This window comes from Rhea pennata, chromosome 34 (assembly GCF_028389875.1).
Source record: "Rhea pennata isolate bPtePen1 chromosome 34, bPtePen1.pri, whole genome shotgun sequence".
NCBI lineage: Eukaryota > Metazoa > Chordata > Aves > Rheiformes > Rheidae > Rhea > Rhea pennata.
The window spans coordinates 558,303-573,047 of NC_084696.1; the positions used below are offsets into that span (position 1 = coordinate 558,303).

The window sequence follows — 14,745 nt, forward strand, 5'->3', positions numbered from 1 at the left end:
TGCTCTGCCAGCCGGCGCCCTCGAGTGCCACCAGTGCACAGCCGAGATCTGCGGCGTCTGCCAGACCTCGGCCACCACCTGCGCCACCACCGGCCGCCAGCTCTGCGGCTCCGCCAAGTTTTCTCTTGGTAAGGCCCCGCCGGTGGCGGGAGGGGCCCAGGCGTCCGGGCAGGGGGGCAGGCGTCCTGGAGGAGTCGGACACCTAGGGTGGGAGGAGACCCGGGTGCCCTGTGGGGGGACAACCAGAGTGGGAGAGGACCCTGGCACCCGGGGGGAGCCCAGGCGCCTGGGAGGGGAGTCAGCTGTCCAGGAAGGGACCCAGGTGCCCGGAGAGACCCGGGCATCCCAGGAGGGGCCGGGTGTCTGGGGGGGCCTGGGCGCCCGGCAGTCGGCTCACTCCGGCCCCGCAGGAGAGCTGGCCCTGTTCACACAGCACGACTGCGTCTCGCCGGAGTTCTGCGAGCACAACGACTCGGCACTGGTGCCGGGCCTGCGGCTGGAGCGCTCCTGCTGCGACACCACGCTGTGCAACGGGGGCCTCCCCCGCGCCCCCGCCGCGCTGCCCCCCGCCCTGGCGCTCGGCGTCCTCCTCGCCCTCGGGCAGCCCCTGCTCTGAGCTGTCCTGATCCTGCCCCGACCTGCCCCCAGCTCACCCTGATCCTGCCCCCCAACTTGCCATGAATGTGCCCTGCCCCCCCAACCTGCCCCAAACCTGCCCTGAACCCGCCCCCAACCCACCCCAAATGTGCCCCAAACCTGCCCCCGACCTGCCCCGAAAGTGCCTTGAACACACTCTGATCCTGCCCCCAACCTGCCCCCAAACGTGCCGCCTTCCCCTGAGTCTGGCCCCAGATGTAGGGGCCAAACCCGCCCGAACCCGTGCTAGAGCCAGCCCTGAGTCTGGGAATCCGGCCCCGAGCTCCGGCCTGCCCGCGGGCTGGTGCGCCCGGAGCCGGGCCGAGATGCCGTCCAGGCGCCCCCGCGGCAGGCGGAGGGCGCGCGGGCCGGCTTGGGGCGTTTCGGGGCGTTTCGGGGCTGGCGCTGGCCAATAAAGAGTGAGTGACTCCGAGAGCAGCGACACTGCCTTGGCCCCTCCATGGCGCCTGGGGGCAGCTGTTGCCACGGCAACGCCCCTTGAAGTCGTGTGGGGCCCCCAGGGATAGCGAGCCCTGGCCCTTTAAGGGGGGGGGGGGAGGCGAAGCGCCTTGTGGCGAATCCTGACCCCAGCGGCGTCCCGTCCCTGGAGGCGGCGGCGCGTTTCGAAAGCGGCGCGCTGAGGCTCGGCGCTCGCGGGTTTCCGTAGCGTGCCCGGAAGTCCCGCCCGTGCCCCGCCGCCGCCCCGGCGCGGCCCAAGATGGCGAAGCTGCTGAGCTGCGTGCTGGGGCCGCGGCTCTACCGCGTCTACCGGGAGCGCGGGCCGGGGCCGGCGCCCCGCGGCGCGGCCGGGGCCCGCCAGGAGCCGTCCTGGGTGAGCGGGGCGCGGCGGCGGCGGTTGTCACGGCAACGGCGACGTCGCCGCCGCCGCGGGGCTGCGTGACGTCAGCTGCGGTGGTCGCGGCCGCGGGGGGCTGGCGTCACGTCATCGTCACGGCCGGGGGGTCAGCCTGGCCACGGGGACTCGGCGGCCAGGGGGGTGGCGTGATGTCGTCGCCGTGTGCACGGAGCTGTCATGACGTAGTGGTCGAGGGGTTGGCGTGACGTCATCACCAGGACTTTGGGGTTGTCACGGCACCTGGTCACCGTGGGGCTGGCGTGGCGGCCATGATACTAACGTGGTGCCCCAAAGGGGGGCGTGAGCGTAGCAAGGCTGCTGGGGGGCACCGTCGCCGTGACACCCCCGCCACGGCATCTCCATGGTTGCCGCGACGCCCCACACGGCTGCCGTGGTGCCCCCGCGGTCACCGTGATGCCCCCCGCGTGGTTGCCGCGACACCCTGCACGGTCACCCTGGCGTTGAGTGCGGTCGCCGTGACGCCCCAGCAGTTGCCATGACTGCCCCCACGGTTGCCATGACGGCCCTGGCAGTTGCTGTGATGCCCCCCACATGGTCGTCGTGACACCGCACACCGTCACAGTGACACCCCACGTGGTTGCTGTGACACCTGTGTGGTCGCCACGGCAGCGTTGCCTGATACTGGGTCCCGCAGGACTCGTACTACCAACCCCGCAGCCTGGAGAAGCACGCCGACAGCGTCCTGGCCCTGGTGAGCGCAGGCCTGGCATCCGGGGGGCCCCGACGTCCAGGCGCCCCTTGCTGCGGGGGCCCCGGTGTCCGGGCACCAGCTGACGCTGTGCCCACAGGCCTCGGTGCTGTGGTCGGTCTCGTGCTATGCGTCACCCCTGGCTTTCATCTACCTCTACCGCAAAGGTGGGGGCTGGGGGGATGGCGGAAGATGGCAGACAGGGGGTTTGGGGGCTCTGGGGGGGGGTTGAAGGGCTCTGGGGGGGACATTAGGGTCTCTAGGGAGGTTGAGGGGCTCTATAGGGGTTTGGGGGTTCTAGGGGGGTTGTTGGGGGCTCTTGGGTGGTTTGAGGGCTCCGAGGGGGAATTGAGGGACTCGGAGGGGGGTGTTTGGGGGCTCCTGGGGGATTTGGGAGGGTCAGGGGGGATTGTGACACCCAGGGTGTTTTGGGAGCTCTGAGGGGGGTGTTGGGGGCTCCCATGGGCGGGTTGGGGGCTCCGGGGGAGCGTTCGGTGCTTCAGGGGGGCTTGGGGGCAGCCGTTGCCCGCCCTGACTCACTGGTGCCCCCAGGGCTGCTGACGCTGTCGCGGGTGGTGCCGCTCTCGCACTGCGCTGCCACCGTGGTGCTGCTGCTGGCCGGAGTGGCCTGTCTGCGAGGTGGGGCCGGACGCCAGGGCCCCCGGCGGGGGGCAGGATGCCGGGGCCCCGAGGGGGGGGCAGGTGTTGGGGCCCTCTGACGGGGGGGTGAACACTGAGGCCCCCAGGAGAGGGTGGAGGGGGGTTACCCACGCTATAGGGGTCACCAGGGGCAGGGCAAGGGCACCTGGACACCTGGGCCCTTGGGGATGGCGGGATGCCTGGGCCCCTGGGGAGGGGGGAAGGGGGATGCTGGGCTCCCAGTGGGGGCTCCCTGGATGCTGGGCCCCAATGGGGGTTCCCTGGATGCCTGGGCCCCTGGGGGAGGGGGGAAGGGGGATGCTGGGCCCCAGTGGGGGCTCCCTGGGTGCTGGGGCCCCTTGGGTAGGGGGATGCCTGGGCCCCTGGGGGCTCCCTGGAGGCCAGAGCCCTGGGCGGGCCCTGGCGCAGCCCTGTACCCCGCAGGCATCGGGCGCTGGACCAACCCCCAGTATGTGCAGTTCATCTCCGTGCTGGAGGACAGCCACCGCCTGGGCACCCCCGAGGTGAAGGTGCGCCACCTCCGAGCCCCCTCGGTGTCCCCCCGCGTCACCCAGTGTCCCCCGGCGCCCTCCGGTGCCCCCTGGCATCACCTGGAGTCACCCGGCTCCCTGTGGTGTCACCTGGTGTCACCCAGTGCCCCCTGGTGCCCCCTTCACCCTGCCCCTTCCCACAGCGAAAACTCGCCAACTACAACTTCGACTTCCGGAGCTGGCCCGTGGACTTCCGCTGGGACGCCGCCCCCAGCCGGTGGGTGAGGAGAGCGGGCCCCGGCGTCCGGGCGCCCCTGTCCCCGCGGGGCCCCGGCGTCCGGGCGCCCCTAGCTCCCTCCACGTGTGGGCCCCAGCGTCCGGGTTCTACCTGCCGTGGGGCTGACAGCCAGGTCCCCGCAGATGGGGCGCTGGGGGGGCCCCACTGCTCCGGCCACCCCCCCGCCCCCGCGGCGCCGCCCGCAGCCTCCTGGGAGCCCTCCGCAAGCTGCCCTGCCAGCTGGCCAGGTAGGCCCCGCCCCGGGGCGGGGCTTGTAGCGGCCCCGCCCCGGGTGGGGAGGGAGGGGCAGGGTGGCGCCGCTGGCACAGCTGATTGGCTGGGAGGCGGCTGGGTGGGGTGTAGGGGCCAGCTCAGTAACGGCCCCGCCCCCGCTGGCCCCGCCCCGCTGGCCCCGCCCCCCGGCCCCGCCCCCTGGCCCCGCCCCGCCTGCCCCGCCGCAGCTTCGTGCTGGCCCACACGCTCGGGCGCCGCATGCTCTACCCCGGCTCCGTGTACCTGCTGCAGAAGGCGCTGATGCCCGTGCTGCTGCAGGGCCAGGCCCGCCTCGTCGAGGAGGTGAGCGGGCCCCGGCGTTCGGGCGCTCCCCGCCCCCGCTGCGGTGGGGCCCGGGCCTCCAGGCACCCCCACACCCCGCGGGGCCCCGGCGTCCAGGTCTTAACGCCCCCCCACCTCCCTGTGCCGCAGTGTCATGGTGAACGTGCCAAGCTGCTGGCCTGCGACGGCAATGAGATCGACACCATGTTCATGGACCGGCGTGGCAGCCCCGAGCCCCAGGGGAAGACACTGGTGAGGATGGGGGGGGGGGACCGGGTCGCCTAGGCGTCCAGCCTGGGATGGGCTGGGGGGGGTCAGGGCACGGCATTTCGGGGGTCGTGACCCTCGTCTGCCCCTTAGGTGATCTGCTGTGAAGGCAATGCTGGGTTCTACGAGGTTGGCTGCCTCTCCACCCCCCTCGATGGTATGGACCACACCCGCTCGGGTGCCATGGAGCAGCCCAGACCCCCCCCCACCTCATGCCATGGACCAGCCCAGACCCCCCCCCACCTCATGCCATGGGCTGCCTGGACCTCCCCACCAAGTGCCATGGACCAGCCCAGGACCCCCCCCAATGCCATGGGCTGCCCAGACCCCCCCCCCTAGGTGCCATGGACTAGCCCAGACACACCCCCTCCCGCGGATGCTGTGGACCTGCCCAGACCCCACGGAGCACCCCAGACTTTCTCTTTTATTTGGGAGCTGTTCCTGGGTTGGTCCATTGCCTTCTAGGGGAGGGTCCCTGGGCTTTCCCAGCACTTCTGGGGGAGCTTCCAGGGTTTTTCCATCCCCTCTTGGGGAGGTTCCTGGTTTTTTCCTTCCCTTTTGCAGGGTTTCTGGATCAGTCTGTTCCCCCCCGTGGGGGAGGGGGCTGGGTTTTCCCAGCTATCTTTTGGGGAGTTCCTGTTTTTTTCTGTTCCTTTTTGGGGGCCACTGGTTTGGTCCATCCCCTCTTGAGAGGGGTCTCTGGGTTTTCCTGCCCCTTCCGGGGGCGTCCCTGCTCCGATCGACCCCCAGCACTCGGGGCAACGCTGTCCTTGCTCCCCCCCCCCCCAGCTGGATACTCCGTCCTGGGCTGGAACCACCCCGGCTTTGCTGGCAGCACGGTGAGTCCCTGCCTGTCCCCGCTGAGAACCCAGGCATCTGGGGAGTCCTGGCATCCAGGCTGGCCCTCCTCACCTCCCCCGTACCCCCCCCATGCAGGGGGTACCGCTGCCACAGAGCGAGGCCAACGCCATGGATGTGGTGATGCAGTACGCGCTGCACCGGCTCGGCTTTGCCCCCTGCGACATCGTCATCTACGCTTGGTCCATCGGGGGCTTCACCGGTACTGGAGGGGGAGCAGGAGGGTGAAATGGGGGGACTGAGGGGGGCTAGTGGGTGTCATGGGGAGGCTGATGGGAGGAGGGGGAGGTAATGAGGTGAAATGGGGGGGAGGTGGGAGATGCTGGAGGGAGGGTTAATGGCTATTGGAGGGGGTAATGCAGCTGTGAGAGGGCTATGTGGGGAGATTGGGGGTGATGGAGGAGCCTGGAGGGCTAATGTTTTTTGGGGGGGAGGTGTAATTTGGGCTGCAGTGGGACAGTGGAGGGTTATGGGGGGTAATGTGGGTTATGGGGGGGCAATAGGGACTTTTGGGGGGCTTGCGGGGTGCCACAGGGGTCCAGGGATGCCTCTAAGCCCGAGATCCCCTGCAGCCACCTGGGCAGCCATGTCGTACCCCGAGGTTGGGGCCCTGGTGCTCGACGCCTCCTTTGACGACCTGGTGCCGCTCGCACTCAAGGTGCTGCCCTGCAGCTGGCGTGAGTGTCCCTGGCCCCGCTGGCCAATCGGGATCCCTTGCGACCCTGCCGGCCAATCAGGACTGTGTGCAGCTCTGCTGGCCAATCAGGATCCTACGTGCCCCTCCCTTGGCCAATCAGGACACTGTACTGCCCATGCGGGCCAATCGCGAACCCATGTGCCCCCCCCCCAGCCAACCAGGAGCCCACACAGCCCCATCCAGCCAATCAGGACTCCACACAGCCCCTACTAGCCAATCGGGACCCTGTGTGGCCCCTGCTGGCCAATCAGTACCCCAGGTGGCCACCACTAGCCAATCAGGACTCCATGCAGCCTTCCTGGCCAATCAGGACCCTGCCTGGACCCTCCAAGAGTGAATCAACACCTGATGCAAACACTGACAGCCAATCAGCTGCCAGTGTCATCCCAATGCTAGCTAATCAAGGCAAGGCATGGCCCCCAGCCAGCCAATCAGTGCCCTGTGTGGTCTCCTGAACAGCTAATCAGCACCTGGCAAGCCCTCATCAGCCAATCTGGGCCTTGCATGACCTTCTCAACAGCCAGTCAGCACCCCAGGTTCGATCAGGGACTGGGGGCATCGACGTCGCCGATGGGGGTGTAAAGTGCCGGTGTAATTAGTGTATCGATTTAATTAGTACATTAATTTGGTTAGGCTCTATTTTAATAAATGTTCAGGGGGTTGGTTGTGGGGAGGGGGTTGTGGGGTGGCCCCTTGATTCCTAGAGCAGGTAGATGTAGAGTCACCCCCTCGTTAAGCCACAGCCTCGTTAACCACTTCCTCGCGGTGCCCAGGGGAGCTGGTGACCCTGACGGTGCGGCAGTATCTGAACCTCAACAACGGGGAGCAGCTCTGCAGGTACCGGACACCGGGGCCCCTTTGCCGGGGGGGGGAGGGGGCGCCCCGGACGCCTGGGCCCCGCCTGCAGCTCCTCTCCCTGCCCAGGTACCAGGGGCCCGTGCTGCTGGTGCGAAGGACCAAGGACGAGATCATCACCACCACGTGAGCCCGGATGCCTGGGTGCCTTGGGGTGGGGTGCCCGGACGCCTGGGCCCCCTGCCCCGCCCCCTCCCCGGCCCTGACGTGGCGTCGTGGGGTCTCCACAGGGTCCCTGAGGACGTCGCCTCCAACCGGGGCAACGACCTGCTGCTCAAGCTGCTGCAGCACCGGTGAGCGGGGCCGGGGGGTGCGGGCAGTTTGGGGCCGTTCAGGGCGGTTCTGGGTGGTTTGGGGAAGTTCGGGGCACTCCTGGAGGGCTCTGACACCCCCCCACCCCACAGCTATCCCAGGATCATGGCCGACGAGGGCGTCCGCGTGGTGCGCGAGTGGCTCGAGGCCACCACCCCTGCCGAGGAGAGTAAGTGACTGCGACCCCCCCCCCCCCCCCCCGCGGGGAGGGGCCCAGGCGTCCGGGACACACAACAGCCCCTTGGCACACAGTCGTCCGGGACACCGATTCCATGGGGAGGGGGCCCAGGCATCTGGGACAACCCAGCCCCCCACCATCCCCCTGCAGGGAGGGGGGTCCAAGCGTCCGGGACACCACCTCTACGGGGAGGGGGCCCAGGCTTCCGGGACACCCCCCCCGCACCCAGGACCCAGGTGTCCAGGACCCCCCCCACTCCTGCCCTCCTAGGGACCCCAGGTGTCAGGCACCCCCATCCTACCCCACCACTGGGGTCTAAGGTGCCCACATCACCCCCGGGTGGGACCCAGGCACCCGGCCCCCTCCTGCCCCCCAAAACGGGACCCAGGCGGCCGGCCTCCCCCCTCCCCTGGCATGGGGCCCAGGTGTCCGGCCCCCGCAGGCGCGGTGCTGCAGCGCTGTGCCCTGGACGAGAGCTGGTGCCACTCGGTGCTGAGCTCCTTCGCCGCCGACCGTGACCCCCCTTTTCCCTGGAGCCTCGGTGAGTCGGCCAATGGCGGCACTCAGCCTTGCGGGGCAGCCAATGGGGGTGCTTGGTTGTGTGGGGCGGCCAATAGCAGGTGCTCTGTTCTGTGGGGCAGCTGGAGGGGGTGCTTGGCTGCTTATGGAAGCCAGTGGGAGCGCTTGGTTCTGTGGGGCGGCCAATGGGAGCACTTGGCTCAGTGGGGCGGCCAATGGGGGTGCTCGGTTCTGTGGGGTGGCACTTGGCTGCGTATGGCAGCCAATGGGAGTGCTTGGCCCTGCAGAGTAACCAATGGGGTGGGGTGCAGTGGGTGGAGCTCTCCTTTTCAGCCAGTGGGCAATTGGCCACAGGTGATTGGCCAATGCCTGAGGAGCAGAAACAGGATTGGCTGATAGGGCATGGGGGTGGGGACGGCACGCGGATGGGGAGGAGGCAGGCTGGTCACGCCTCAACCAATCAGGATGCAGGTGTGTCTGTGAGAGGTGGGGCCAGCACAGGCCCCGCCCCCTCCCAGCATTAACTCTTCGTTGCCCCCCAGGCGAAGACCTGTCAGCTGAGGGGCGGCGGCAGCTGGCCCTGTTCCTGGTAAGGGCCCCGCCCGCCCCGAACGCCCGGGCCCCCTCGGGGGCCGTGGAGGGGGAGGCTCTGGGGCTGGGGGCACCTGGATGCTGAAGGGGTCTGTGGAGGGGGCACGGAGTTACGGAGGTGTGCGTGTGTGTGTGGGGGGGGGGACAGCACCCCTCAGGTGATGGGGCCCCCTGACCCCTCCCTCCCCATCAGGCCCGGAAGCACCTGCAGAACTTTGAGGCGTCGCACTGCACCCCACTGCCCCCCCCCGCCTTCCGCCTGCCCTGGCGCCTCTGATTCCCCCCCCCCCCAATTAAAGGTATTTTTTGTACCCATGGCCTTGAGCAGCTGGGCGGGGGGGGCACTGAGGGGGCAGCTGGACACCTGGATCACTCGCCGGGGAGGGGGGGGGGGCATGAAGAAGGAGACAAAGCAGTTTAAGGCGTTTATTAACAAATGAAGCTAAAAATAATGAAGTGTGTGTGGGGAGGTCTCCCAGGCTAAGAGGCTGCTATGTGTTGCCCCCCCCCCCCCCAAATTACACTGCCATGGAGATTACTTGGGGTGGGAGCATGCTCCTCTCCCCCAGGGATCCCAACATTTTGGGGGGGAGGGGTCCTCCCCTCCGTGGAGTCAGTGGGGATCAATGGTGGGGTCCTGGATACCACAAATCCTGGGTTGGCTGGGGGGGGTGTCACTGCAGGGCCCCCGGGGGGGGGCTGTTCTGTGCTCCACAAATTGTCGGGAGGTTGTTGAGGAAGTGCAGGAGGAGCCTTGTTGGGGGGGGGGGGTCACACCATGGGGCTCCCCATGGCTGCAGGAGTGTGTGAGTGGGGTGGGGTGTGTGTGTGTGTGCGTGTGTCCTGATTGCTGTGAGGCTCCCATTGGTTGTTGGGAGGGGTCCTGGTGGCTGTGGTTCCTGCCATGGGTGGGGGGGGGGGTTGTCCCGGTTACCGTGGGTCCTGCCATGGGTCCCACCATGGCCATTGGGGGGGGGGGGGGTTGGTGGCCATGGGGCTCATGGTGGCCGTGGCGAGTCCTGGTGGCTGTGGATCCCACTGTGGGACTCCCCATGGCCACCGGGGGGGGGGGGGGGTGTCCCAGTTGTGAGTTGTGCTGTGGCCACAGGGGTCCCAGTGGCCATGGGTCATGCCGTGGCTGCGGGGGTGGGGGTCCCGGTGGTCGTGGGCCGCGCCGTGGCCGCGGGGGTGGGGGTCCCGGTGGTCGTGGGCTGGGCTGTGGCCGCGGGGGGTTCCCGGTGGCCGTGGGGCGGCCCCTCAGGCCTCGGGGCGGGTGTTCACCAGGAGGGCGCAGGAGCTGAGGGCCCCCCCCAGCTTGGCCACCTCGGAGCAGGACGCTGGCACCAGCGTGCAGCCCGGCAGCTTCTGGAAGGGCTGCGGGGGCGGGGGCGGGGTCAGGCCCCGCCCCCGGGGTGGCCCCGCCCCCGGCACGCTCCTGCCATGCCAGAACTGCACCCTGGCCCCGCCCCTTCCCTGCAAGAACCACGTGCCTGCTGCAGCCACGCCCCCTTCCCCATGAACCCCGCCCAGGGCCCTTCCCCCCACCTTCCCTGAGCCCCCCCCGTCCCCCCCCCCCCGCAGGCTGTGGGCCAGGCCCCGCCCCTGCCTGCAGGCTACACCGGAAGTCCTCCGGGCTGCAGCGCAGCAGGGCCCCGCCCCCCGCCCGGGGCCCCGCCCCTCCCGGGCCCCACCCCCACCTGCAGGCTCCGCGGGAACTCCTGGGGCTGCGGTGCACCAGGGCGCAGCCACCCCGCAGGCCCCGCCCCCAAAGCCCCGCCCCCCGCCCGGGGCCCCGCCCCTGCCCGCGGGCTGTGTGGGAACTCCCGCCCCCCAGGCCCCGCCCCCGGAGCCTCCCGGGCCCCGCCCCTCCCGGGCCCCGCCCCTCCCGGGCCCCGCCCCCACCTGCAGGCTCTGCGGGAACTCCTCGGGGCTGCGGTGCACCAGGGCGCAGCCGCCGGCGCCCAGGCGGGCGAAGAGGCAGTTGCCGGCCGGGTCGTCGGGCACCGAGAGCCGCCCGTAGCCGTGATCCGAGAGCTGCTCCATGGCCTGCGCCGGCCCGGCCCTCACCTCCAGCCTTCGACCTCCAACCCCGACCCCCCCCCCCCCCCGCCTCTGGCCCCAGCCTCCGACCTCCGGCCCCACAGCCCTCGGACTCCAGACCCTCCATCGCCCACCTTCAACCCCAGCCTCTGACCCCGACCCTCTGCCCCACATCTTCGTTTGACCCGCCACACCTCACCTCAACACACCTACCAGGACCCCAATCCTGTGCCCCCCCCCGACAGCCCCAAACGTGCCCTGATCCCCCCCCCCTTGACCCCTGACCTCCACCACACCATGATCTTTCCCATAACCCAACCCCCACGTGACCCTTGACCCCCACCCCCATGATGCTTATGATCCCTGACCCTAACTGTGACACCCACCCCCAGCCCCAACCTTTGACCCCCCCCCCCACGACCCCTGACCCCACCTTCATGGCATGCCGGGCGGCCTCACTGCTGCCGATAGCGATGGTGTCGGGGGCGGCCATGCTGCAGAAGCTCTTCAGGTGCCCCCCGCCCCCCACTGGCACCGTGGAGACTGCGAAGTCCTGAAGGCCCAGGCGTTCGGGAGAGGCCCTGTGGTGACCCCCTCCCCCCCCCCCAAAACAAGCCCCTTTTCCCCCACCTGGGAACACCCTCCTGCCCCACTGGGGGCGTGGGACAGGACCGCCCGGACACTTGGGTCCCGGGGCGGGGGGGGTGCCCCTGCCCACCACTCCCTGGACGCCTGGGCCCACCAGGCTCACCCGGAAAGTGTCGGCAACCATCTCAGCACCGCGGTGGTTGGTCCAGCGGGAGATGCCCACAAAGAATTCGCGGCCTGTGGGGAGGTGCCATCACTCAGGTGCCGGGGCCCTGTCCCGGATGCCAGGGCCCCTTCGGGGGGGGACAGCTCACCAGTGAAGAGGACGTCGCTGCCGTCCAGCGTTGCCCCCTCGTCCGTCACCGCCACCACACGCAGCCGTAGCTCCTCCAGCACTGCCCGGACACTGCCCAACTGCCGCATAGGGCTGGGACCAGCCCCAGAGCCCCCCTCCCCCCCACCGAAGGGGCCCAGGCGTCCGGGGCAGCCGTTAGGGGCGATGGGGGTGTTTCTGTGTCTGGTGTTATCTCTGCACAAGCTGGTGGACCACCCCCACCCCCCTCCCAAACCAGGGGTCGGGGGAGGGGGGCCTTGCCCCCTTCAAAGCGATCCCACCCAACCCTCAAACCAAGGATGTCCTGGTCTCAGTGTCCAGGTTCCACCCCTTCCCCCCCCCCCGGGGTTTCCCCCCAACGCCCCTCCTGGGCCCCAGGCATCCAAGCGCCCCCTCCCCCAATGCCTCCTCCCCCCACGACAGAGGTGTCCGAGTGCCCCCTCCCACCTCCCTCATGTGCCCTTGGGGCCCAAGCATCCGCACCACCCCCCCCCCCGGCCCCCGGGGCACCTCGTCGCGCCGGGCGGGCTCCCAGGGCCGGGTGAGCAGCGCAGTGTCGCCCTGCAGCACGGCCAGGTCCTCCAGCAGCACCGCGCAGGGGGCCGCTGGCGGCAGCGCCACCACCTGCAGCCCCAGCGGCTGCCGCAGGATTCCCGTGAAGACGCCGAGCTGCCGCTGCGCCTTGGCCAGGTCCAGCGGCCCTCCTGGGCCTGCAGCCCCCGGCACCTCGGGCAGCGCCCGCACCACTGCATGGCTGTAGCGACCCAGCGCGCCCGGCGCTGCCATGGCCCCCGCCGGATCGCCTGGGATCGAGCCGCAGCTGCCCGGGCTTCTCCGGGATCGCTTGGAATCAAGCTGCTGTTGCCCAGGCTCCTCTGGAATCGTCTGGGATCACACCGCAGTTGCCCAGGCTCCTCTGGGATTGCTTGGGTTTGAGTTGGGATCGTCTGGGCTCAAGCTGGGATTTCTGGGCTTGCTATGGTCGCAGTTCACAGCTGCCCCAGCTCAATGCGTGATTATCCGAGCTTGCGCTGTGACTGCGATCCAGGACGTCCCGGGTTCAGTCCACAATCTCCCAGGCGCGATCTGCACTCGCAGCCTGTGATCGCTCCAGCTCTGTCTGTGATCTCCTGGGCTTCTCCACGACCACGATCCAGGACTTTCCAGGCTCAGTGTGGGTCTCCTAGCTTCCCTCTGTGATTTCCCAGGCTCAGACACAGGGAGTGGCTCCACGCCCCAATTCCCCTCTGTTTCTCCCTGAAGCAGCTCTGGCCGTGAGATGGGGCCAGAGCTGGAAGGGAACCAGGGGCAGGGGTCAGCGAGTACCCACAAATAGCCGGGAATGGCCCCAAATCCAGCCCGTTGCTGCCAATCATCACGATTAATGTGGCAACCAGTGGTGACTGGGCTGGGCCCAGACGCCTGGGCCCCTGGACGCCTGGGCCCTGGGCGGGCGCTGGCCGAGAGCCGCGGGTGGAGGCGGGAGCGGGGCTGCATTCGCTCAGGGGGAAAATATGCACTGGGCGGGGGTGGCCAGGGCCCAGGCGTCCGCCCCCTGCGCCCGGTCTGGAGCTGCTTGGCTCCCCCAGTTCCTTGCAGTCCTCCCAGCTGCCCCATAACCCCTGCCACCATCTCCCCCAGTCCTTCCCAGTTCACCCGCATTTTCCCCCAGTCCCTCCCAGTCCCCCTCACTGCCCTGCCTCCCCCGGCCCCATCTCCACCGGTCTCTCCCAGTTCCCCTTCTCCCCCACCCCCCACCTCTCCCAGTGCCCCTAGTTGCCTCATTCCCCCATCAACCCCATCTCCCCCAGTCCTTCCCAGTTCCCCATCTCCCTCAGTCTCTGCCAGACCCCCTAGACCCCTGTCTTCCCCCGCCCCCATCTCTCCCAGTCCCTCCCAGTCCTTCCAGTGCCCCCTCCCCGCACCGCTGGGCCGGCTCCGGCGGGTCCGCCAGCCGCGGTCCGCCCCGCTCCCGGCAGCCCCCGCGGCGCCGCTGCCCAGGGCCGCCCCGCCCGCGCGGCCCATTGTCTCCGCGGCCGGGGCGGGGCCTCGAAGGGGGGAGGGGGCCGCCCCGGGGCGGGGCCATGGCAGAACGCACCGCCCCGGGGCGTGGCCCACCGGGGGCGCGGCCATGGCGGATGGTCCCGCCCCCTTCTCCCACCCACCAGCTCGAGGCGGGAGTGAGACCACTGGGGGCGCTGGGACCATAGTTGGGGAACTGGAACCATAGCAATACTGGGGGCACTGGGACCATACTGGGGGCACTGGGACCGTGCTGGGCAGGATGAGGGGCTTTGGGCCAGATGAGCGGTTTGGGGCTGTCAGAAGGAATTCGGGCTGGGGGGCATTTTGGGGGCTGATGGTGTTCTCTGGGCCAGCTGGAGGAGCTGGGAGCATTTCAGGGTCATTTGGGGGCATTTCAGGACTGTTCTGGAGCATTTGGGGGCTGTGGGGCATTCCTGTGGCCATTCCAGGCCCTTGTGGGGCATTTGGGGATGTCTTAGGCCCATTCGGGGGTGTTTTGGAGCCATTTTGGGGCCATGGGAGTGTTTTGGGGCTGTTCAGGGGTCATTCCAGGGCATTTTGGGGATGTTTGGAGCCTGTGGTGGCATTTGGGTGCATGTTGAGATGTTAGAGGGCTCTTCCCAGGCTGTTTTGGAGCAGCTTGGGGACATCTGGGGACATTTTGGGGGTCGTTCTTGGCCATTTGAGGCATCTTGGGCCATTGCAGGGCATTCTGGGCCATTTAGGGGCTGTCCCGGGGCTGTTTTGGGCCTGCGGGGCCATTCCGGGCTCAGGTGAGGGCCGTGCCACCCCCTCGCTCTCAGCAGCCTGGGGCAGGCACTGGCCAAGTCGTGTGGACGCCAGCGCTGTGCAGCCCCATTGGCATCGCGAAGCCCCAGGGCACCGGCACACCACCAGCGGCACGGCCGCCTTCCGCCTCCTGTCCCCGCTCTGCCCCAAGCCCCGCCCCCGGGAGGAGCTTGCTCAGGCCACACCCCCGTGGGCGGGTCTCCCAGACCCCTCCCTTGTGGGCGTGTCCTCCCCGGGCCCTCCCATGGGCGTGGCCTCCCAGGCCCCTCCCCTCACAGGCAGCCAGGCCGGGGGTGGGGGCAGCCAGCACACCCAGGTGCCCCGAGCCCCCCCCCCCCCCCAAGCTGCCCCAGTGCCTCACAGTCCACACGGCTGCCCCATAACCCCTCAAGGGCATGGGTTAACAAGGATGCAGGACAACGAGGGGGTTAATGAGACTGCAGGTTAATGAGGGGCGTTAATGAGGGCACAGGATAACGGGGGAGGTTAACAAGGGCACAGGGCAGGTGTGGTGCCCCAACTGTGGTGA

General features: G+C 69.3%; 2 protein-coding genes across 2 annotated transcripts; one reads left to right on the plus strand and one right to left on the minus strand.

Annotated features, from left to right (window-relative positions):
- Positions 1–1,334: 1,334 nt before the first annotated feature.
- On the plus strand, positions 1,335–8,751 carry ABHD16A (abhydrolase domain containing 16A, phospholipase). Its single transcript, XM_062598523.1, has 20 exons — positions 1,335–1,468; positions 2,148–2,204; positions 2,302–2,368; positions 2,754–2,840; positions 3,285–3,370; positions 3,535–3,608; positions 3,752–3,856; positions 4,070–4,184; positions 4,314–4,415; positions 4,524–4,587; positions 5,220–5,269; positions 5,367–5,490; positions 5,861–5,965; positions 6,759–6,822; positions 6,910–6,966; positions 7,071–7,133; positions 7,245–7,321; positions 7,773–7,871; positions 8,392–8,438; positions 8,634–8,751. The coding sequence occupies exons 1-20, from the start codon at positions 1,355–1,357 to the stop codon at positions 8,715–8,717; spliced, it is 1,641 nt and encodes a 546-aa protein (XP_062454507.1). The 5' UTR covers positions 1,335–1,354; the 3' UTR covers positions 8,718–8,751.
- A 101-nt stretch (positions 8,752–8,852) lies between these two features.
- On the minus strand, positions 8,853–13,404 carry DDAH2 (DDAH family member 2, ADMA-independent). Its single transcript, XM_062598524.1, has 7 exons — positions 13,328–13,404; positions 11,913–12,693; positions 11,383–11,482; positions 11,232–11,305; positions 10,914–11,033; positions 10,343–10,486; positions 8,853–9,814 (listed from the first exon to the last, which is right to left on the minus strand). The coding sequence occupies exons 2-7, from the start codon at positions 12,186–12,188 to the stop codon at positions 9,698–9,700; spliced, it is 831 nt and encodes a 276-aa protein (XP_062454508.1). The 5' UTR covers positions 12,189–12,693; positions 13,328–13,404; the 3' UTR covers positions 8,853–9,697.
- Between the last annotated feature and the right edge of the window lie 1,341 nt (positions 13,405–14,745).

Coding starts and splice junctions, on each gene's coding strand:
- DDAH2 (XM_062598524.1), bottom strand. CDS start 12,188: ATGGCAGCGCCGGGCGCGCTGGGTCGCTACAGCCATGCAGTGGTGCGG. Junction 11,483..11,912: donor AGCCCGCCCGGCGCGACGAG/GTGCCCCGGGGG, acceptor CCTATGCGGCAG/TTGGGCAGTGTCCGGGCAGT. Junction 9,815..10,342: donor AGTTCCCGCAGAGCCTGCAG/GTGGGGGCGGGG, acceptor CCGCCCCCGCAG/CCCTTCCAGAAGCTGCCGGG.
- ABHD16A (XM_062598523.1), top strand. CDS start 1,355: ATGGCGAAGCTGCTGAGCTGCGTGCTGGGGCCGCGGCTCTACCGCGTC. Junction 2,369..2,753: donor CATCTACCTCTACCGCAAAG/GTGGGGGCTGGG, acceptor TGGTGCCCCCAG/GGCTGCTGACGCTGTCGCGG. Junction 6,823..6,909: donor AACGGGGAGCAGCTCTGCAG/GTACCGGACACC, acceptor CTCCCTGCCCAG/GTACCAGGGGCCCGTGCTGC.